At 42.8% G+C, this 23,959-nt stretch overlaps 1 protein-coding gene across 6 annotated transcripts in view; it reads left to right on the top strand.

The window, feature by feature from the left end:
- FAM13A (family with sequence similarity 13 member A) overlaps window positions 1-23,548 on the top strand; it is a 66,809-nt gene extending 43,261 nt beyond the window's left edge. For 5 of the 6 annotated variants that reach the window (XM_088521947.1, XM_088521949.1, XM_088521950.1 and 2 more), the window contains 11 exons: window positions 3,334-3,484; window positions 9,953-10,166; window positions 10,457-10,595; window positions 11,646-11,727; window positions 11,865-12,085; window positions 13,353-13,436; window positions 16,436-16,531; window positions 18,119-18,202; window positions 21,037-21,233; window positions 21,377-21,478; window positions 22,563-23,548. In XM_088521947.1, coding sequence (XP_088378073.1) covers window positions 3,334-3,484; window positions 9,953-10,166; window positions 10,457-10,595; window positions 11,646-11,727; window positions 11,865-12,085; window positions 13,353-13,436; window positions 16,436-16,531; window positions 18,119-18,202; window positions 21,037-21,233; window positions 21,377-21,478; window positions 22,563-22,689 — 1,497 coding nt within the window. In that variant the 3' untranslated portion in view covers window positions 22,690-23,548. The remainder of the gene's footprint in view (window positions 1-3,333; window positions 3,485-9,952; window positions 10,167-10,456; window positions 10,596-11,645; window positions 11,728-11,864; window positions 12,086-13,352; window positions 13,437-16,435; window positions 16,532-18,118; window positions 18,203-21,036; window positions 21,234-21,376; window positions 21,479-22,562) is intronic. The other variant, XM_088521948.1, reaches the window with a different exon arrangement.
- The last annotated feature ends 411 nt before the right edge of the window (window positions 23,549-23,959 follow it).

Here is a 23,959-nt window from a genome sequence, read left to right on the forward strand (position 1 = left end):
TGCAAAGTTTTTCCATTTGATAACTTTGACTACATAAGGCATGTTTGGTACCGAAGTCTTCTACAGACAAAAATATAAACTGTTAAGAGTTAAATTGGGTTAAAGAGTTAAATTTCATTTCAGAAAGTGACTCGAAGGTTGTTCTTTTTCTTTGTTAATGCATCACATTCAGCCCCAGATTCACTGCAGCAGGTATACAAGGGGGTTGGCCTGACTCAGAAGGAAAGCAGCAGGATGACTGGGTTCTTGCATCTGATTGCCTTATCAAGAGGTGCATAAGGATGCCTCCAGCTTGTGGTTACAGGAGATTACCAGGTGTACGGGAAGGAAGCCTTCTAAAAAGAATGTTTGGATCCACATTTAATTGACTTGAATACAGTTTTCTGATCTGAATTCTAAGGTCTTTGTGTTCCATTTATTTCTATCTGTTTGAACTCTTCCAATTGCTGAATCTCCCTTGGAGCAGTGATAATGAGGGCAGCTGACTTATCCTCAAGTTATTTTGATCTATAGTTATTGATACCCACAAACCACGGCTGCAAAAGCAGTTTCTGAAAAGCATAACTCAAGAGCCTAATTTTAAGATTTTTTTTTTTGGTCATTTATATAATACCAGCAATACCCTGTGACTGCCAAGTAATGATATCATCAACTTGCTGCCCCTTTGGTTTGTAGGAAATGATAGTGCACCTGCACCTAAAGCACTGCAGTTCTCTCTTAATTGATTTTGATCTGGAGGTTGGCAACTGGTGGCATCAGGAAATCAAATGGGAAAATAAGTCATGAAAATACCGAATTATCTGTGAAAATATAGGTTTAGAGCACTAATGCAAATGAGGTTAAACATCTGCCTTCTTATGTCTCTTGGGTTTGTACCACCATTATTCTTAATGGTGGTACAATGATTTATTCATTGTGTTAGAGACTACATCGGTAAGCAAGCGAGCAAATGGAGAGGAACTGGCCTCAGGCATGGCACAGGCCTGTTTTTAAACAGATTTTAAATATTTCCAACCACTGAAGTAACTTTAGAAGTAAAAAGACATTGATATAATCTGTATAATAGATCTGTAATGGAAATGTTTGCCTGTCTGGAACATGGATTCCTATCTGTTGCAGATAGGTTTTTTAAGAGTCTCACTAAGTCAGGAGAATCTACAGTCCTTGTAGGAAAAGAAATAACTCTCTAGTAAGACCAGTGGTGGTGACAAGTCCTGGTATTTGCAGGTTGCTTTCTTTGAAATTGTTGGTATTTAGATAAGTTCCTCTTCACGCTGCTTTTGTGATGTTTTAACGTATTTTTGAAGCTCATTGCCAGATTTTTTTTTCAGTCTTAATGCACTGTGCTGTAATTTAAATGGAGTTTATAAATTGGTACAGTTTATTTTTTACAAATATATAAGGATGCTTGTTTCTGCTGCTGACCAGTCTTTTTGTTTATAGTGTACACTGGATATTTAGAACATATTTAGTAGAACATTTACAAATTTTTCTACTAAACCTTTAAGAAATATTTAAGTACTCTCAACCTAGAAGCAGTTTAAAGATAACAAGTGCTAATCACAATTTTTGCTTCAGCAGCTTTCATGGAAGCACATTTAGGTTTGTTGTCAGATTCAGTGGCAAGCTGTAAAGCTATTAGTTCTCGGCAAACTGTCATGCAATGTTGCCTTTAGTTAAAGTTTTTAAAAGCTAATTTATGGCAATGAAAAGGAAATACCAAGCTTTCATGAAATACAGACTAGAACACTCTTTACTAATACCAAGCTGTTCATCATCCAGATTTTTTGACGGAGTGGGATCCAGCTAATAACATTAATTTTTATGATGTATGTTATGAGTAGTTCTTTTCCCCTCTACACAAAGTTTCCTTGCTTTCTGGCAGCTCAGAGAAAAGGCTGTATCGTTAGCTTTTCTAAGGGAGATGAGAAAAAAAAAAAAAAAGTGCCTTTGTGGTGTGTGCCAAGGATATTGATTTAATATAGTTCTGCCAGGCTCCTGGATTCACCAAAAAGATATCCAAATCCACTGATTCTTTTATTTGGAGTCGCTTTCTTCACACAGCAGCATAAGCAGATACTGCTACAGCCTAGATTATCAAAATATCTATGGGGGGAGAATCTGCATGTTGTTTACATGCTAGCCTGTATTTCAGGGAGCTTTGCCTTGGCTGTTCTTACAGAAATCAAATATTGCCTGTAATGCGATCAATTTAGATGCCTCTGCGTTTATTGAGTTTATATATGTCACACTGTATGTTTATGAACATGCTTTACATTTCCTTTTCTCTACCGCCCTCTGTGAACCATTACAGTTCATTTTATAGCGGCAAAAGTATTTGTAGGGGCAGGGCTGTTAGACACACACACACACACACACACTATGTCTCTGGCTTGCGAGCACGCTCGCGATTTCTGCATAAATGCACACAGCATGCGGGACGTGCAGGACTGAGGAGCAGTGGGGAAAACAGCGGTGGATTCTAGGTAGTGCTAAATTATGGATCATTTGACAGTATTCTGCTGGGCTTCCCCCCGCCCCTAGTCGTTGGCTGTTTGTGTGCATTTTTTTGGCTTTCTCCCAGAGTCCACACTGGTTCCAGCTGAGATGCCAAACCCCACTGCCGTTTGGATTTGCGCAACGCCGCTTTAATACCCAGAGCTCCTCCATAAATAGTTCTGCTCTCCCCACGCCCAGCTAGAAAACAACCACAGGAAATCGGGGAATGTGCAGCCAGCACAGCTTAGCTGGCACTAATTGATCTGAGCCAGCACTGCCTGCATGGAAGCGTTTGTGTCCGTAGCCTGCACGGCGCTCTCTCTGCAGCGGCTACCTCAGGAACTCCGGCGCCTGCCCTTGAGAAGACACCATATTGCTACAGCCTCCTAACAGCAGCAGCATTTTTGTAATTCTCCCAAGGAGTTGCACTCCTGTGGGAGCCATATGCACCCTCTTTTTCCCTCCCTTTCCCCCTGTCTTCCTCCCTCCCTGCCTTTTCATCTCAATTGATAACTGGAGGCTTTTTTGGCTGCATGCAATTGTCAGGGCACGCAGTCTCGGAAACTTGCTGTGGCTTTCTAAACAAGGAGAAGTTCAAGGAAAGCACATGGACGGATGTTTTTACCAGTGTGAGTGACTAATTAGCATGTAGGGGTCACTGAACAGGGAATTTGGATTTGAAGCTGGCTATATCAGGGTCTGTTTATTTGGATTTTTTTTTTATCTGAAAGCTTGAGTTTACTGCTGCTGTGACTGCAGGGTGTTTTTCCTCCTTCCTCCTCCTGAACCATTTTTCTCTTTCTCTCCTATCTGTATGGGTTTCTGGGAATACAGCCGTCTTCAAGTATGAAGATTCAAGAGCATCCAAGTATTCCTGAAACCAAGTTGCAAAGAAATCAAGATGCAGATGAACAGGAGAGCAGCTTTGTGTCAGAAGTGCCTCAGCTGGATTTGACAGCGCTATGCAATGACAGCAACTGGGAAGGTAGGAAGGATTGTGCGATGGCTGTTGGTACGAGTGAAAACAGAGAGAGGAAATCTGAGTGGGCTGGATATATCTTTATGGGCTGATGTTCTTTTGCAAAAAAAAAAAAGTTATTTTGGCCTGAATATGGAACTGAAAGTTTGGAAAAACTGGAAGTGAAATACTGGACTGATATCAATTCCAATTGCCATTTAGAGAAAGAAAAGAGATAGTGTTTTATTCTTGAAGTAATTTTCCTGTGCTTCTCGTGCTGTTAGCTTCAGGATAACATAGTTTTTGGTGGTTGGTTACTCGGGTATTAAGAAGTTAGACAATCCTGTACTTCAGTGAAACTGGATATTTTGCAAGCTAAAAACAGCTTCCTTCTTTCTCCCTTTGCTTCCACTCCCCCTGAAATGCTCTACAGATATGAAAAGCGTAGTTAGAAGGAGGCTATCTAAATAATCCGTCTTTTGGTGACAAGTGTGGACTTTTTAATGTATGCTGTGGAAAAAAAAAGTTCACAGCTCAAAACGCCATGATAAATTGCTTATGCTTTGAATTATTTTAATACGGTTTCTTAGCTGTCTTTTGCAGAGTGTATGTTAGGTTGGCTATTTGCAGTGACTTATTTAACCAGGTAAAGGTTTGGGAGATGCGCGCACTGACCTTTTCAGGCTGCAGCTCTGTGACGATGAGCACTGTGCAATTAGTCATTTTTTTACTTTATTCTTTGAAGCCTTTGGAGGCAAAATCTGTGTGTAAAAATTATTATTTTTTGGCAGATATAATGAACGGGAAATCTGAGGGAAAATCTGTGTGTCATGAATCTCAGTTTCCTCTCATACTGAGCAGGATCGAGGGTACCTGCAACTCTAGGATCAGACCCTGTTCCAACTACGAAGTACGCTGCTCTCTTGGGTACAGGCATGGGTTCTTTTGTTAGGTTGGGGTTCATAAATGAAGGAGAGGCTTCAGCAGGGAAGAAGAACAGGAAGATAGAAGTGTCATACATAATAAACAAAGCAAGAGAACAGAAATAGTGTCACCTTAATTAACAAATCTGTGAGACACTGAGAAATCAAGGTCTTTGCCCCTGGTCCACAGTGTACGTGCCTTGGTACATTTTGCCCTTCCCTCCAGGAGAGGAGTAGTTACAACATCTTGAGCCATGAGTAAAGACAACCATCAGGTGCTGTTGCCTTTGATTCGGCTGCACGGCTAGTCACCATGGATGGGAGAGGATTCTCCCCTTCCCTGCTAGGCGGGGATCCCTGGGCTGACGCTAGCACTGAGCATGCAAGCGCGGTGATCAAAGCTCTGAGGAAGGGCTCCCAAGAGGCCCTGGCTTGCGTCTGTGTATGCCAGGAAGCTAATTAGTAGCACCCCAAAGGTCTCCAGCCAGAGTGAACATGTCTCTGTCCCCAGAGGTGATATGTGGCTTCAGCTGTCATGGGAACCCTATGAAATAATGATTATTTTTTTCTTCCTGGTGCCTGCCGATCACTGCCAGTGTTACTAATGGGAGTCATATGAACAATGGAGGGGAGGCTGCAGCCCCTTGTATATCTGCCAAAAGCTCTCCTATCATATGAAATCAGCAGCACCTTGGATACAAATCCCTTGTTGCAGGCATGCTCTGGTGTTTGGATTCTAGGTTTTTGCATTGTAGATATGAAACAGGCCTAGAAGCAGGCATGACAGTGCTTTTTTCAGATCCTTCATTCTTCCTTCCTGTTAAAATGTACCTGACAAAGGGAAGAGGTAGGCAGCTGTAAAAGGAGCAGCTGTCTGGGATGGCAGAGGCGTTTCCTTCTAAAATACTTGCCTTCCAGAATCACCATTTTGTTGGTACAGTTAGAAGCGCAGCAAAATGGTGGTTTCTGTGTCTTGGCAATGAGAGACTGAATCTTTCCTAGCTGTGGATACAAAATCAAGCTGGCAGCAGCCAAAAGGGGGAAGATGTTAACCTCAACTGTGGGCGCTTTTCCCCAGCTGAAGGCAGAGCCTGCCAGTGAGATTAGCTGTTCAAGGCAGGGATTTACCACCCATCCCGGCTCCAGCAACCTCCCGTCTCCTACCAGCCTGTGTTGCTGAAACCTTCACACATCATTTTGGGCTCCACGTTGCCTCTCTGGTCACCTCCCCTGTGAGGAGGAAAAAGACTGTGCTTCCAAAGGCAGTAACTATTGACTAGCTTTGATTCATCACCCAAGCAAACTCTCCATGTTTAGCCCAGAGTTGCCTTAAAACCCTCAAAAACGTTTAAAATCGTATGGAGTATGATCTGGAACTAGTACCAGATAAGCTGATGTGAGCAAGGATGGGGAAGAAATGTTCTCAACCTCAAGATTCCCAGCTTTTCATGTTACTTTCTCTGGTGGGAATGATTTCTACCTGATATTTTAAAATTCTATTGTTTGGTCAAATCTGTACACAGAGAGATTGACTATAGTCCTGCAGGATGTGTTCCCCTGGCCCAAAGCCAGGCAGGGAGAACTCAAACACAGAGATTTGCTTCCTGCTTCCTCAAAGCAGCAGGCTCTGCCGGCCACAAGTTCGGGCTGAGGCAATAGCAGCCTGTCCTGGGATCTGGAAGAAGTGTTTGACTTGTGTGCATTCACTGGGTGCAAATGGAGCAGTTTTTATTCTCAGGCTGGCTGTGACCTGAGCTGTCTCCACAGCAAATGCAAAATCGAAGTCCTTGCCAGAGGTGTTTCATGAGCAGTCACTTCAACCCTGCACCTTGCCCCTTTCCCTGGCACTGGAGAGAGAACTGGGCTGCCTGACTGCTAGCCCTGCCTGCAAAGCCCCTCGGTCAGCACAGGCTGTGACTGCTTGCGAAGCAGTGTTTCCAGAGCTACTTCCATAGCAAAGGTTTTTAATCTAGCTGTGGATTGTTTTTGAATCCTATGCCCATGAGTGAAGAGGACACAGTGTTCTTTCACAGTCCAGTGCTATTGTGTAGACTTCTTATGAAATTCAAGCCCCAAATTTGCTATCTGCCCTGAAGGAAATTCTGAAAAGCACGAGAAGTAGCTCTTCATAAAAGTGACTAGTCGTGCGAGTGATTGAAAGCTGGACAGGCAGCTCAGTAAATAGATGTGTTCAGTAAATAGATGAGATGTGCGATTGCTGCCTCCTTTGCCTTATTGCTCTAATTAAAGATAATTTATAGATATTTCAAGCAGAGTTTACAATAACAAACACTTCAAAAGCAAACAGACTTTCTTTTTTGTACACTTTTAAGCTTTAAAAAGTAGAATGAGTAAAAGTTTTAAATGAATAAATATTCTCTTCAGTGTTGACAACACAGGTATTGCAGTGGTAAGACTTTGAGGGTGAAGCTTATTTACAAATAGACTGACTTAATACTTTCCCATGCAGAGAGTATATATAACCAGTAGGGAAACTGGTTGTTAGAATTTTTTAGACACTTAAGAGTTATATGTATCTGTGTATTAGTGTATAATAGACTATCTTGAACCTGAGAAATCAAAAGGTGACACTGTTTTAAGGATATTTTCAACAAATCTGTGTAAGTCTTGTGAAAGATAGGGCTTTAGTGAGCTAGTGAATGTTTTAGGGTTTTAAATTCTTTTATTCCTTTCATTACAAGAGGTCTTTCTTTCTCAAGTGGGATTTAATGCTAGGACCTCAGGTGTTGTAATTAGTTTAGACTCGTTAATCTCTCTAGACCTACATCAGTTTGCAGCAGCTAAGAGTTCGGCCTCCTTTGTTTGCCAGGCTGATGTGCTTAAAAGCAGCGTTAGCAACATAGATCAGTTATGGTGGCTGCAGAGATGAGACTAGGAGACACTCGTGGAGCTGGCAAGATTTGATTGATCACACGATGACAGGTTAGGGAGAAGTGCACCTTTAGTCAGCTACTTTATGGGCAATCCAGCATTCCAGTGCTTGCTGCTGAAGCATCTGGCATATGGCCAGTATGAGAAACACAGAAATTGGAGATGATAGCTCTGATCCAGTTTATCACATGATGTAGAGATGATGCATGACTCTGATCTGAATATGTTCCTTTATTATTTGCTCTGTTACTTTGGGGAAGGGAGGGAGAATAGTTTTGTGTTCAGATGAGATTTTTCTTCTAAATACTTGTAACTGCTAAGGGAATTGATTTATCCATAGAGTCAAGCCTTCCAAGAATGAGGGTTAAAAACACCTGATTTCTGTAGGAGCCATTTCTTCTGTCTGAATCTCAGATTTGATTTTTCCTTTGAGAACATATTTCCTTCCTCTTTTGACTTCTCCTTTGGAACATGAGTTTCTTGGCATTATTTTGATAACAACAAAGCAGAAGCTACACATGCCTCAGTCCCTGCTAACTTGCATTAAGCTGGGGCTTGATCAGAGTCCTTTTGAGACTTGCACTGCTCTGAATGTTGCATGATGTCTGGCATGTAAATCCTTCTCGGGACAAAATCACGTGAATCGTGCATGCTTGCTAATGGCTTTGTTAGCAGGTGTGATAGAAGCTTAATTTGCTAAATATGCAACGGATTTCTTCTAACTTTATTCCATTTAAATTCCCTGGGATGTGATTTAACATTTTCCATTTCTGTATGGAGGTGGGAGTTTGCACAAATTGGGAATGAGAGATGTTGGAAGAATCACTTTAATTTGACCAGGGATCAAATTGGCTCCTGCATTATCAGCCTTTTATTTTGCTTCAAGCAGTCTTGTAAAGACCTTCCTGAAATTTATGTCAATCTAAGATTCATGGAAGGGTGTTGCACTGAGTTGTCACAATTTGGCTCAAGGGTTTGCCCTTCATTTTACCTTTTTTATTACTTCAGCAAAATATTTGGATTCCTTCAGCAAAATATTTCAGGTACTAGAGATGCCAAGGTGAAGGCAGCTTAGAAAAACATCATATTCCAGATATTCACAACAAAATGTAGGCTACATAAGCTTTCCAGTCCATGATAATACAGCCTCCATACATCTGGGGCTTGCATCCCCCATCAAAGTAACTTCTGTGAGCTAGGTGTATGCATGGTGTATATGTTTCCCTTAGCACAACACCTGAGTAAGGCTCTTAGGCAGAAACCTCCAACCATCCCTTTCAGAACAGCTCACCAGTTTGCACACAGCATCAGTCTCTAAGCAGAGGCGTGCAGTCCCTATTCATGTGCTGAGAAAGAAGGAAAGGGAAGGAACATAACATTTGGTGCAAGGATATATGCAGAATGCTCTCAAGCCTCTTGTTACTGCATTGTAGATGACTCTCTACTGCCCAGTTTGGAGGTAGGAGAAAACTGGCTGGTGATTCTTCACGTGATCTTCATGAGATCCATTTTGAGCTATGGAAATGTTACCCTTGCTCAGCCAAAAGAAATACTGCTCCTTGTTCAAATGCTGGTAACTTATAAAGACTAGGTTCTCAGTGGAGTAAGCTTAGTCCCACTAGCACGGGAAATAATGAATCTGGAGATCTGTGGATCTGTAATATATCAGTGAGCTTTCTCTAGTGTTTTTGTTTAGTTATTTGACTCTAGAACTATTTGTTAGATTTATAAGCTGGAAGCCTGGCTCTTAAACTGTCTAATCCTATGGTGCTAAGTAGGAGCATGCAGATCAGCTTAGTAAACTATCTGAACACAGAACATTAGACCCCTTATGGCATCTAGCAGGAGTGATCACAAGACTGAGGTGATTGCTTTATGTGGGCTCCTAAATGCTAATCAGCAATGCTAAATCGGGTTTCCATTTCTCTCCTACCCCGCCATGCCCATATACAGGGTTGTTTTTACTTCCAGCCAGTTAGATTACCCAGGGAATTGAAAATTTTTTTACTTCTCTATCATGCTACTAAGCAGCCATACAGCTTCTGGTACAGTCTGGGTTTGCTGATGAGAGAGAAGAGAGGAAAACTCAGACCATATTGCCATCACTGGTAATATGGTAACATCACTATTGTCGTTTTACAGGGTCGATACTCTTTGGAACAGGTAGTAATATGAGACCCCCTTTCCCTACAGGCTAGAAAAATGCATGCTTACTGCCAGTCTTTGAATTTATACTAGCTGGGAGCCAAGTTGTGTTGGAGTGCAGGGGTCTGAGGACTGCAGGAGTACAGTTATTTTATTACTCATTTAAAGCATTTGCTCCTCCTGAAAATTGAACATATTTCTCTTACAGCCACATGTCAATAATGCCGTTTTATCCAGCATACCCTTTCCTCAAAGGCGCCTTGGTATCATATTCCTTGGTATCAGTCCATGGTAATTACTGGCCAGATTTTGGGCACAGTATTCTGTTGCACCCAGGTGGTTGTTTATGCTTGTGCAGAGCACCCACTGTGGCAGTGTTTTGTACTGCTTTGCGCCCTGGGCAGATGTGAATAATGACCCAGAGATTGCCTGACAATGAAGAATCAAGGGCAGGTTATGTTTACATATGTCTCTTGAGTATGTAGTATATGCAAAACAAGAATGATAAAAGCAGCTTTTGTTTTACTGTTTCCAGAGCCCATTCCTGCTCTTTCCTCCTGGCAGCGAGACAACTTAGATTCAGATGAGGCTCGCCTTTCCCCGCAGGCTGGCCGTTTAATTCGCCAGCTTCTGGATGAGGACAGTGATCCGATGCTGTCCCCTCGTTTCTACGCCTATGGACAGAGCCAACAATACCTGGATGATACAGAAGTGCCTCCTTCCCCTCCCAATTCCCATTCATTCATGAGGTGAGTTCTACTGGGATCCTGTTCCTACCACCAGACAGTTTATAATTTTTATAAAAGTTTTCAGTAACTCCCATGGTTTCTGGGCTTGTGAATTAATATCTAGGGAGTTCCTGTCACCAAAAGAGGCTGTTATCGTCTTAATATAGTATCCTGTTGCGCTGTCATTAGAGAGCAGCAGCATAGTTTTCTCACTTGGATGGGATTTGCCCTTACTTACCCAAAGTGTAACTGGCCTTCTGCACATGAAAAGATACTGAATAAATTCTTACTGCCATCTCTGCTCTTGGTAGGAGGCGGAGTTCGTCCTTGGGATCTTATGAAGATGACAGAGAGGACCTGACCCCTGCACAGTTGACCCGGAGGATTCAGGGACTGAAGAAAAAGATCAGGAAGTTTGAGGACAAATTTGAAGAGGAGAGGAAATACAGAGTGAGTGTTTAGGAGTTAAGCGCTGGTGTGGATTAGCCAGAGGCAAAGGACATCACGGAATGCTGTCAAACATATACACAGAGCTGGACTTTTTTTGAGAAAAAAATGTGTTTTGCCTAACAAACTAAAAGCCTGCCAGCCCTTCCCAAGTAGTGCGTGCTGTCAGTGCAGCATGAGAAATAGCCTAATGAACTCATAAAATTTTGCTCACTGATTTAGATAGTGTTCTAAGAGCCAATATCTTACAGTGTGGGAACAGCCATGCTAAACTTCTCGTTTGTTTGTTTACTGGAAGTTTGGCTGCTGGGAAGCACAACTGCAGGTCTCATTTGCATAAGCCTCCCTGACAGTAATCCCAGGACACCAGAGCATCTCAAAGGAAGAGAGGAGAACAGACGCCTTTGCTCCTGTGTGAGGAACCACAGTCAAATGCTACTGAGCAGCAGCAGTGTACTGTACTCTAATTATTCCTGACATGCCCTTCTGATGCACAGAAAGCTTTTTAAGGAAGTAAAGCTTCACATCTGTGCATGTTTGCTGGTGAACTAAGTCACAAAGGATAATGCTGCAGTTGAGAAAGGCTGAATGAAATGTGCAGAGCTCTCTTAGCCCAAGCATTTGGATTATTTGTTTTTGGAGACAACCTTCAGTATGAATACATACATCTTGGCTCTCCTCAAACCTCTTGTGTGGGATTTCTCCTATTTTGGGGTGCCTACATGGTAGCAAGAAGTAGACCAGGGACAGAATGAATCAGGCCCTCTGAGGCCCTCTTGAAACATAGTATTTGAATTTGTCTTCAGAAATTTAGTGTTTTACAACAGAAATCAATGTCGAAGTGGCCCTAAGAGATGGTGTTGTGAGAGGCAGGGCAATCGAAGCAAGGTCTGAGGTGAGCTGGTAATAGTCGTGCAAGTAGCAGTCAGAAGGCAGCGTCTTCGCTGTGTTGTGGGTCCAAACTCTGCTGTACATCTTCGTGACAGGCGTCTATGTCAGTGGTCTCTGCTGATGGTTTAGCACAGATTCACCATGGCTATTCTTTCCTCGCAGCCTTCCCACAGTGACAAAGCAGCCAACCCTGAAGTGCTTAAATGGACAAATGACTTAGCCAAATTCCGAAAGCAACTTAAAGGTGAGCAGCCACCTGTGGGGATACCTTCTGGGCTGGAGTTGCCATCACTTAATGGGATGTTTGGCAGCGATCCTCTCACCGAAGGCACATTTTAAAAGAGAAAAATAAATTCTCTTTTGTCAAAATCTCTCCTTCAGAGTCAAAACTGAAGATATCGGAGGAAGATCTTGCTCCTGTGGTGCGTCAGCGGAGCAACACACTCCCCAAGAGCTTTGGTTCTCAGCTCGAAAAAGAAGATGACAAGAAGCAAGACCTGTCAGATAAATCAGCCAAGCCTGCTGTGGAAGTGACCCTTGACTCTATCCAGAAGAAGCTTCAAGAAAAACGAGCAGACACAAACCGACCTGAAGATATTAAGGTACGATGCCTGCAGATGAGATTTTGACTTCTACATATAAGTGCGGAGCACGTGGCTGCACAGTCATTTGTGAAAGTCTTTTAGGTTTTGACACTAAGTCCACAACAGTTATTCCTGCTTGACTTGCATTTATTTCTTTCCCTCTGTCTTAATCTATGTGATTTATTTTCCTAGAGCTCTCTTTCTACCGAATGTCATTGTGCTTTCTTACTGATCTGATTGTCACAGATTCCGAGCAACATTTCTGGATGCTGGCACCTTGTGTTTAGGTTTGAATATTTCTGTTATGTCCAAAAGCTTTGGCAAATTTTGATTCTTCCAATCATTTCAGAGATTAGGACATCTGTTTTCTTTTGGTTCACTCCAAAGCTGAATGCTCTTGTCCAGGGCATTTTATCACTGAGTTTTATATTGAGTCTTCTGAGTTTTATGTTGAGTCCTGTTAGCTTCTGTAATCGCTGAGATTTAGCAGCGGAGACCCCCCTGTGACTGATGCTGTAGTTCCCAAGTTGTTGGTAGCCTTGTAAATGAAGTCCTTGAGCCTACTGACATGTAAATTGTGCAGTGCTTTGTAAGAGAGGGGCAGACATTATTATCTTTATTTACTAGGTTTGCAGAACAAGGAGATATACAGTATGTTTCGCAGTTTTGCAGCAGTAGTAAGAATTCACCACATGGCCTTTTAAAGATGGTCTGTGATAATGTAAGGGGCAGTGATAGGGAGGCAATGTTCAGCGGAGGAGCTCTGGAAAACTTAGTTAGGGAGATCTCCTGAATCAGTCTGCCCTTTTTTTGGCTTGGTCTCCCCAGCCTGTCTGCCAGAGCTTGTCACTCCACAGTGGAATTGGAAGGAGATGGTTTGACTGCACTTGACTTCTCAGTTAAGTGTGTTTATGACAATCAAAGTAAAGACAGCAAACTTTGCAAGAGATAAAGAACATGGATTTCATTGCAGGACTTAAGCTGCAGGCTTTCTTAAGTGAAAAACAATCACTACAGCTAAAAACTGCATGATAGGGTCATGCCACACTTAAAATTGATAAATCCCCTACATTCATACAACATATCTACCTTGTCCAGATCTTTTTGGGGGTTTAATCTTCTGTCACTGTGCAAAATAACAGTATGTGCAGACATATAACTGCGAAAAGGAGACTGAAAAGAAGTGGTGAGTCTTGCAAACATTAATGACAAGATAGGATGACCTGGGTACTGTTTGAATCTAGGAATCTAACTTTTTTTCCTCCTCCTCTCTCTATGTTTACAGGACATGACAAGAGATCAGATAGCAGCTGAGAAAGTGGCTCTTCAGAAAGCCCTGCTGTACTATGAAAGCATTCATGGCAGACCGGTATGTACAGCAGCACAGTGCAGTACTAATATCTATACATACACATATGCCAGCAGGTGAAAATAGTGTGGCTGTGTGAGAGGACGTACAGTTTTATCAATGTGTAAAACAGCAAAAGGCCAATACAAGAGAATCCCCTTAATCTTCCCTATCTTCCCTAGCAGAGAGTCCAAGCCTGTTTTTGCTGCTTTTACAGTCATGTAAAGGTGGCATCTCAATGAAGTAAATTCATTTACATCGGTTTAAAAAGGCAGCAAGCAAGCCCAGAGCACAGCTTATCAGCATAGCCTTTTTTTTTTTTTTTTTTGCCTTTCCTTTCAGAGACTTTATTACTACAACTGCTTTTTAATGTATTTGTTTTTAAGTAAGCTGTCTATAGCTAGCAACACTGAACCACATGGCAAGGAAGACTGCAGCTGATGAGCTTTTGCTGCTTCCAGCTCCTGGCATTGCAGCAGTGGAAAAGTACTGAGAGCTTAAGGAGAATGGAGGTAGTTCAGCCAAGTATTTTTTTAAGATATTTAACTAAACAAGAAAAACAATGGAGCTTGGATTTATTGTGCAACTGGGTCTTTCTGCACCAGTGATAGATGAACCTGCAGAGGTGGAACTGAACCGGTTTAGTTAAGCCAAAAGATCTGTCCCTGAGGAAGTTTTCAAGCCGCTCAAACAATGCGAGCAATGGTCTCTTCCTTGGCTGCTGCTGTTTGCCATATGGAGTGTGGCCCCGGGTTGTGTCAAAGGCTTCGTTTTTCTAGCAGGTTTTTTGCTTTTTGATGTTCTTCCAAAATATACTCAGATTTCACTGGTATTATTTATGTTTACCTAGTGAGACACTTTGCCCATGTGCAAAACGTTTTCCCTCAGAGTCTACTTTCTGTTTAAATGTGCTGTGTGGCTGACTGAGGCCCATAAAGTTGCCTTCACAGAATCAGAGAATGGTTGAGGTTGGAAGGGACCTCTAGAGATCATCTAGTGCAACCCCCCTACTCCAGCAGAGACACCTTTGATGCCTAAATTAATTCTTTGTCATGTTGCTACATAGTGATGTCCAGACTCTGAAGCCTGTCATGTATTTTTCCATTTCCCAGCACACATAGGATTTTTTTTTGCCCATTTCAAGGCTTTTTTTTTTTTGAGTGGTTGTGGTTTTTCTCTTTTCTTTCTTTCTATACAGAACAGGGATCTTTATCTTCTTTGAAGTGTCAGTAACTAAAGGTTTGGTTCTCAACCTCCTGACCACCTGAGCCAACATTAATGCTATGCCTTATGTTATACTAGCTCCTAACATAGCAAAGCTAGGAATGATAGGAGCCAATAGGCCAGCCTATTTTTCGTTTTGTACCTGATTAAGGTTAATTGGTTGAAAAAAAAAATGTTTGAGACAGCTTGCTAGTCAGTATGATTGATGCAGACACTTAGCACAAAACTCAGTGCAGAGAGTGCTGAGGGGATTGTGTGCTGCTGGTCATATGTGGCTCATCAACATGAGTTGCTTGTTCTCTGTTCTGTCCCATTCAGGGTTGTTGAAGCCAGGCTGCTCTTTGGAGGTCTTAAGTCACACAGGATCTAGAGTTTAGATTGTTGATCTGAATACACTATCTCAGACTTGGGGATGTTTCCACTGAATCTAATTAGGAACAAAAAGTTTTCCTTCTGTTCCTCCCTATCCAGCTCTTCCTGAAGTAAGAAACAGAGTCATGATGATGCAACTTCCAAATCACCCTCTCCTCTTTCTGTTGCAGAAAGCAAGGCTGTAAAAGCTCTCTAAGGGTTGCACTGGCGATGCTGATTTTTGCATGGCAGCTCTTCAGATGCTCTGGTGATTAGCAGCAGTTAAAAGGTTTGAGGGAGGAAGGAAGGAATTTCATCAGAATCGGTTAAAGATTGCTCTTTTAAGAGTTTTATAATCTCAAGATAAACAAAAGATCTAGTGGAAGGACAGTCCCTAGATGTAGGTCAAACAATGCCAAATACAAAGGAGGAGGATGATCAGTTTGGTTCTGCTGAATGTTTTGTTTGTTTTCCAGCCCTTCTACCAAGATACAGCCCCACTTCGTTACTACTAGTTCTTAGTTGGACAAACTTTTACTTTCCCACACTGGCTATTGTTTGCTATGAGATTAGGTCATCTCTTCTGCACTTTCAGTACCACTGAGATTTTCTGCTTAGTTTAGAGTTGAATCAATGACAGAAGCTTTGAATAGCAGTTCTCAAACTGAGGCGGAGAGTGCAGTGTACAGCTAGGAGGATGGGACCTAGGGTCAGAGCAATGCAAGGAAGGTTTGAGGTGGGCAGCATAGTGCTATGCTGTCTCTTCTTTGTCATGTAACCCTGATACCTTCATCCTATCTCAGCTCCAGGGTAGCTGTTCTTCCAGCAAAGTTGCTTGGAGGAAAGGTGGAAGGAAAAGGTAAGCAGCTTAAATGAACTGCTGGCTTTGAGAGGAAATTAAAAGGAGGAAAGAAGTAGGAGAGAGAGATTTTGTGACTTTTGTGAAGTTGGTAGGTTAATCTACCCTGGGAAAGCCTCCCTGGGGAGAAAGACATTTATTGCAGCTTCTTTCTCATTTCCTGGGTCATAAATGGTGCCTCTGACATCTCTGTCACAAGAATGAGTGTGGGAAACCTCATGTTGTGCCTGACAATGCCAGACATGTTTAAAAGCACGGACTAGTGGCTCTATAGCTGGTTTTGTGCAGTGTACACATGATACCTAAGCTGGGTTTTTTTTGGGTTTTTTTTGGTTTTTTTTTTTTAATCTTCTGTCTCACACAGCCACTTTGCAAGACACCTGCAGCATGGGTGTTCCTGAGCTCCTGAGCACTGGATGAGGAGCACCCACAATTCCAATCTCCATGTCCTTGCTACTGGACTGTTGTCCTTGTAAAATTCCCTAGAAGTTCCCTCTGACTAAGAGTGATTACAGGAAAATGCATTAGGGAGTGGACTCTCTGCTGCAGGTTTGTTTCATGGATCTTATTTCTTATTCCTTTCCAGGTAACCAAAAATGAACGACAGGTGATGAAGCCATTATATGACAGATATCGCTTGGTCAAACAGATCCTCTCCAGGGCCAACACTATTCCTATTATTGTGAGTAGAAAATTCTCCTAGCAGCTATTTTTTCTTTTTTTGGTTTGGGGTTAGAAAACAGGGCATTCACCACACCTTTGCATACAGCAGAGTCACAGAGGCCAACTCCCAAACTCCCTTATCACCCAAAGATTAAGTAAATAAGAGTGAACTGTTGACATTCCAGATTAAGCCAGCCAAGGGTGAAGCTGGTCAAGGGACTCTAGTGCCTACTGGTGAGTCATGGGGCCCATCTCACCTCATATTGTTTCTCCTCTTTTCCATTGGGCTGCTGCTATTTTATCACTCTGTGTTTGGCTACAGCCTCCCTTCCCTTTCCTTACCAGGCTACCCTCAAGAGCTGTAGGCCTTCATGTTTGTTGGTTACACATGATAAAATGTTGTATTTTCATAGACTTGTGTGGGTCCTACAGCGGGTGAGATTCCACTTGGCTGAAAGAAGGTGCCAGCAGCCTCTGAGCACTTGACTTGTATTAAAGAGTTGCTGCAAGTGGCATTTCCTTATTTGACATTTCCTTATTTGGGATGATGCTCTGGCAAGGAGGGTGTGACACTAGCAGGGAAACCAGTGAATCCCTCTAGTGAGCAAAAAATCTCAAATTTTAGACAACTTGTGTACAACACTTTTAAAAATATACATTTGACTAAAAACTATGTAGAGAATCCTTTCAACCTGTCTGTAGAAAGAGAATTGTTTTATATTGGTTGCTGCTTGCTTTGTCTGTCATGTATGATCCCTTACTCTTTTGCAGTTACCAGGCAGCACTCAAGTACTGGGTGCTGATTTTTGTAGACTGCCCGCTGAAGTGAATGGACTGGCACAGCATTACTCAGTGCAGTCAGACACACAGAGAAGTGCATTTTTCTGCACATAGTGGGAGGTGGTCCTGCATTTAAAACAAAACAAAAAGCTGTTCTTTGAGTATGCAAAATACTCCCCAGGGTGTGCTGTGAAGACAGCCTTTGGCAGTCAGAAGGAAGAAACCCTCCAGCTCTGCATGGGCAGTTTAAGGTAGAGCTCTCAGAAGTGAGCTCAAATCCAGTTTAGAGACAAAATTGAACTCTCACAGTGGCTAGTAGAGGAAAATAGTTTTCCCTAGCCCCTCTAACAAGAGCTGTGAGAGGTTCCTGCTGAGGCTGGAGACCTTTGAAAACCCATATCCAAGTCTTGAGGCACTTTAGTGGGAAATGAGGCTCCTGGAAAGCAGGCCTGGAGAGTTTAGCTGGGTGTACACCATACACGTGCAGAGCCAACCAAGTGTTGTGTGTGTGTCTCGGGCTATGGGTTATTTTCTTGCAGCCTTTACTTTGTAGTTCCTGCCCAGCTAGTATTCCAGCAGCAGACATTTCGCTTACACGTTTGGCACTGAAGTCCCTTGCTAAGCAACATCTTGAGAGAAAACAGTCCAAGCTTGGAGGGGTTTGCCAAGAATATTTTTCTTCTTTAAGAAATAGATTTCTCTTGATGGTCTGGCCATGAGCTGAGAGAGTGTAAGTGAGTGAGAATGAGCTGAGAGCTGAGTAGGAGAGCAGGCTGTGGAGGAGAAAGGGTTCATAATGTAACATACTTGTTAACACCTGTCACAGGGTTCCCCCTCCAGCAAGCGGAGAAGCCCTTTGCTGCAGCCAATTATCGAGGGCGAAACAGCTTCCTTCTTCAAGGAGATAAAGGTGAAGACCTCCAGCTGCTAACTAATTGCTCAGTTTGCATCAGTTCTCCCCTCCTACCAATGAAAGAGAATGGTTGATTGATCGATTGTTTTTTTCCATCAGTGTTGATTTTTTGCAGTGTCTTCCTGAAAAATCAGTAGCTGCTTTAAGCCTCGCCAGTTCTGAATAAATTCTTCCCTCTGTTGTTGTAGATCAGACTACAGTATTTCTGTGGCTTTGCATTCTTTCCCTTCCTTCTCGTTCCCCCCGCCTCCTGCACATAATACATTTTATTTTGCCAAAGACTCACAATTACCTGTTGCATCTTGTTGCTTTTCTTTCTTTTTAATAATGCTAACTTGTTTTGTGGTAGTTTCTCTCACTCCAAAGCTCTGTGGCTTGCACACAGCACCATGGCTGGAATGGGAATGAGCTCTCACAGAACTAACACTTGCGCGTGGAGCCAACCAGGGAACTTTTGGGATCCGTATCTTCTCCCATTCACATGCTTGTTTTATCCAGGGCTCTTTTCTCCCACCTTGTAAGTGGTATTTCTAAAACGGGCAGCACTAGGACTGGAGTAAGAACAACTCAGTTCTGTTAGTTAACGCACGGTCGGGTTTGGATGACAGGATCATTACGTTCCTTCCTTGGGCTGCTGTGGGGTTCTCAGTGCTGCAGACTGCTGTGACACTACTGGGTCTTCCTCCTCTGAGAAGGAAAGGCAGCCGATGTAGTATTTGGCACTGAGGTCTGGATGAGTGATACACTGCTTTTTCCTCCCATGGGCTCCCATTTGGCGGGAGGCGCATTCCTGAGCCGCGGGCCACAGAGCTCCTGGCTCGGGCAGCCAGCCCGTGCGCGTGGCTCTGGAGCGAGGCCAGCGCGTGCCCTGTCCTAGCAGCCCTCACCAGCTGCCCCGCGCACACGGGTGTCTGCGGGGAGGAGGCTGCTGCCGCATGCACAGATTGAACTAGCACAGAGACTTGGCCTCTCTCTCTGTGAGCTGCTGGTTGCACCACACAGGAGCTCCTGCTTTGCAGCCCCAGAGATTTCCCTAAAAGGGAAGTGCACAATTTTTACCAGCTAGGACAACTAGCAAATCCTTCCCCTCATCTACACAGCAGTGGCGCTCTCCTGCCTTGGTCCTCGCTGCTGTGCAGGGCAGGCAGCGTCAGGGGCTGCAAATGGCTGTGACCCAACCTGACATCGTCTGCAGGGTTTAAAATAGTACGTGACTGCAGTCACAGCACCAGCGGGTCTCTTGAAAGGCTCAGCTTTATGCCTTCTACTGTAGCTATGTGGTTTACTTTTGGAGAAATGGATCATATGCTAAATATTGCTTTAACTCCCACCAGTTCCCTACAGATTTTCCTAAGATGTTTTCAAACCTCTTTGTATCTTTTTGTTGTTGTTGTTGTTACTATTCAGAGATTCTTTTTTTTCCAGCTCATCTTTTCTTCCTCCTCAAGCCTCCGTCTCGGCTGCAATTCTCAGCCTGTGGCTTTGCATTACATTTTGTGGCCCAGAGCTCTGTGGCAAGGAGGAAACTCTGGGCAAGCTCTGGCCTCATGCTAATGTGTGCACTTACAAATCATTGACTTTGAGGATTTAATGGGAGTGCCTTTAAATGCCACCGACTCCCAGTATTCCTTTTTGCGTCTTGGCTTTAGATGAGGGAAAAATCTCTTAAGATTAATTGAACTATTAGCAAGAAATCTGCAGAAGAAAAGTAAAGAAGAGAGCTTCTTTGGATCCCCGTGTAACTATATTTTGGCATATACTTGATGATTTTTGTGATAATAGCCATCAGAAGATTTTAAAGCCATATATATATGCTTAGATCTCCCCCATTAGAGTTGCATAGATATAAAAATCTTTTTTTTATTATTTTTGTCCTTGAGAAAGACACTTGTCCTTGCTAGTGTTTACTGTATTCTTCTAATTTTCATTCCTTATTCTTGATATTAAGGCTGAAAACTGCCTTCAAAAAATGTCTCTTTAAGTGAGAGAAAACTGGGCACTGTTCCCTGAAAATCCCAGTGATTTCTGGACATTGTCCCAGGACAAGCTCTATGTTGCGAACGTTGTGAATTAGCAGGTACCAGGTGCTGCAGAGACACTTCCAAATGTTTTGCCTGAAAACTTTGGAAAATATTTAAGTATGACCAATTCATCATTGTGCTTTGGGGAAATTGCACCAGACAGTTTTTCCACTCCAATCTTTAGTGTATTCCAGGTAGGTGACTGATCTCCAGATCAAGTTAGGCATAGCAGTGCCGTGTCCTGCACTGGACCATTGAAACAGTGATCTGAACTCACTGGCATCACTGTATGAGCATCCGAGGCCTCAAACGTGCCCGTTGGGGAGAGCTGTTAGGCAGCATCTTCTGAGGAAGCTTCATATTTTAGCCTGACAACTCTCATGTTATTGTGACTACATTGCTGGTAGGTGCATTTGCAAGGAAAGGCAGAGGATGCAGGTTTGTTTTAGATTTTGTGCATAGTGACTGTTGATCTAAAAGTGTTTTTACTTGCATCAGAATATATTGATTAAATAAAGCAATAGGCTGGTAAGAACTGCAGATTATGGTTTCACTCAGTGTTGTTGCATTGTGTCTCCTTAATCAATGTGAGCTGGTCAACACGAGCTTTTCCAGTAAAAGCTTTGGGTACAGAGAGTCTTGCTGGTGATACTCTAGTGTACTGCACCGCTTAGCAGTTCAAGTGCTTGCTCCTCCTATTCACTTCTTTTCGTATCTGTTCCCCAGTGCATGTGGTGAAAGAAGGTACCTGTTTCTGACAAGGAATGAGTAACCTCTCCTGTTATGGGCGTGATCTGTCCCCTTCTGTAGGAAGAAGAGGAGGGGTCCGAGGAGGACAGCAATCTGAAACCAGAGTTCACAATTACCATGAAAACAGATTTCAACGTACGTAGCTTCTTGGATCAACTAGAAGATGATGCTGATGGCTTTGTTTCCCCTGTGGATGATAAGATACCATCAAAAAGCAACCAGGATATGGGGCTTTCAAATCTTCATGAAGCATCTATGTAAGCTGAATTTTCAGGCAAATTTGATAAGATTGTATGGATAAGATTTATAGCATATTAATAACATATTACTGTAGATTTACTCTGTGTTTCCAGCTATAATTCTGTATTTTCATATGATCTTGTTTATTTAAATCCAACAGCCCTGAACTGTTAGAGCAGCTCCAAGAAGTCAGGGAAGAGAAAAAGCGAATTAGAAAAAAATTGAGAGACTTTGAAGATAATTTTTTCCGACAAAATGGAAGGTAATAATTTCTTAATTATCATTCTGTCTTTCAGCTACTCGTAATCTGTTTGGCATCTAGAGAGGGTTGCAAATGTGGAAAACTCTCTGAATTCAGTCATACGTATTTCAACAACATCATTATTGTTTTACCCACAGTCATTACAGTTCCAATTACAGTAATTTTCTTACAGTATTTTTTTAAAAAAAAACCTTTAGGGATTACAGCTCTTTGTAAGAGTTGTCTGGGACAAGCAGTGGGAAGCATAGGTGTAAGTGCAGGAAATTAGCTTCCTCCAGCACAATTGATCAGAATGATGGAAGAGTTGCTCCATGGTAAAAGAAACTTTTTTTTTTTTTCCCCTAAGAATATAGTATGTTTAGATCTCTGTCGTATTCCTGCTATTTAGACACAGGTTTAACAGGTTCCTGTGTTTAACTGTGGCTGTGTGTCTGTTTTGTATTTAGAAATTGTCCCTCATGAATGACCTGATAAAAGGCTTTAAGATATTTGTGTTCTTTAAATTATCATGTTAACTTCTTGCCACCAGCATCATCCTTAGAGGTTCTTGTGAAATCATTAAAAATTGGAGACAGTTTCACATCAGCTCTCATATCTGACCTGGTCAAATATCTTGCTGCCTTTCACAGATGTGTGTACTCATTAAACTGCTGTGGTTCCCTGCGGAAGCAGCTATATTCTATTTTGCTCTGCTGGTTCCTGTAACTGAAAGAGCTGTGGGTTGTTTGTTTGTTTTGTTTTTTGTTTGTTTTCTTTTTCTCTGCTCTTGTGTAGAGGCAGTGAAGTAGAGCACGTTTCCAGTAAGATTTTGCATTTTGAACTGTGAGGTTGTGCTCAGTCTCAATACATAGGTATCCTCCATTTCACTGGAGTGGCATGTGTGCCCCCTCAACTTTATTTCCCCTCCCCTTCTCCCCCCCCCCCCCCCCCAAAAAAAAAAAGTAAAAATATTTTGATTTTGTACCGTGTGGAGGAAGGGGAGCTCCTCTGCAAGGCTGTCGGCTGCTGGTGGGGGCAGAGGGAGGGAGCTGAGGGGAGCTGTGCAGGTACAGGAAGGCTCATGGCTGGCGCTCTCTCCCACCAGGAACGTGCAGAAAGAAGATCGCACTCCTATGGCAGAAGAATACAACGAATACAAGCAGGTTAAGGCCAAGCTGAGGCTGCTGGAGGTCCTGATCAGTAAAAGAGATATTAGCTCCAAGATCATGTAAAGGAGGAGATTGTTTTCGCCAGTAAACTGAAAAGAGACCACACCAAACGGATGAATGCATGAAGCAAATGCAGCAGGAGCCTGCCTGGGGAGGGCTGAGGAGCTCTCTGGGAAATAAAAGGCCATTTCCAGAGCTGGGAGGGGGAGGAAGGGTGACTTTCCATCACCCTTGGGACTTGCTATTGTCCTCTCAGATGCCCAAATGGAATTTGTAAGCGTAGGAGATGTGATGCTGCACTCAGCAACAGCACTGAAGGGATCCTTCCATTTCGATTTGCTTACAGGTCCTGTAATATTTAGAATATCAAAGCCACACTTGCTTTAATTTTTTTTTCCACAGGATATCATACCAAGAGGCAAAATAGGATGAATAGTGATTAAGTCATCAAATATCTTCCACTTCAGTTTACCAGACAAGTACCCTGACTGATGTAACATGAAGGCACAGGTCAGATGGCACTAAGACTGTTGTTCCATGGCTACATTAAAGGTTAGCTCAGACTTTTAACCTGACCATTTGAAGTCCAGCATTTTCAGTCACCTCGTATAAATGCTGGAAGACTGTCCTGGTCAGAGACCTGAGCTGGCTTGAGTTACAGTTCTGCCAAGGCTTGAATTGGGTTTTCTTCCCACTTTTTTGACTGCTAATTCAGTTGCAGTAGAATGAAGTACCTACATCTGATGGGAATAGCAAAGGAAGCGAGCTGTTTGGCAGTGTACTCACCTGCTTGATCCACTGGGAAGGTGATACTGTAACATGACTGTGTTTGGGAGAAGAAAAGAAGTTTCAACAGCTGCAAGTCCAAATCCCCTGGGATTTTGGTAGCCGCTCAAATAAATCTCTGGGATCAAGTATCCGGGAGGGAGACTCCATTAATCCATGGGCTTCATCATCTGATGCTAACATAAGATCCTGAGCTGAATGTGGCACATACTTGACAGCCTAAATTTTGTTCTTTGATGCATGCAGTCAGTCAGACTTGTGTGGAGTGCAGTGCTGGCATTGTGATTGCAGGAATCACCAGAGAGTCTCGTCTGCCTGGTGGTTTTGGCTTATATTAGCATATGAGAGCCGAGGATACTGCAGGGAACTGAAAGCCAAGAACCATGTTCTGCCCATGCTGTGGTCAATGTGTCAGGTGCGGGATTGGCCATTACCTATTTTCAGATTTGTTTAGGCCTTTCATGAAAGAAAGTCTTGGGATAACTATAGACACTTGGTTCAGATCTTTAATGTCAGACAGTTGTTGCATGGAGAAGTAAAAGGTAGG

Source organism: Tinamus guttatus, unplaced genomic scaffold (genome assembly GCF_059628265.1).
Source record: "Tinamus guttatus ecotype Peru unplaced genomic scaffold, ASM5962826v1 Tinamus_guttatus_pri_ptg000140l, whole genome shotgun sequence".
NCBI lineage: Eukaryota > Metazoa > Chordata > Aves > Tinamiformes > Tinamidae > Tinamus > Tinamus guttatus.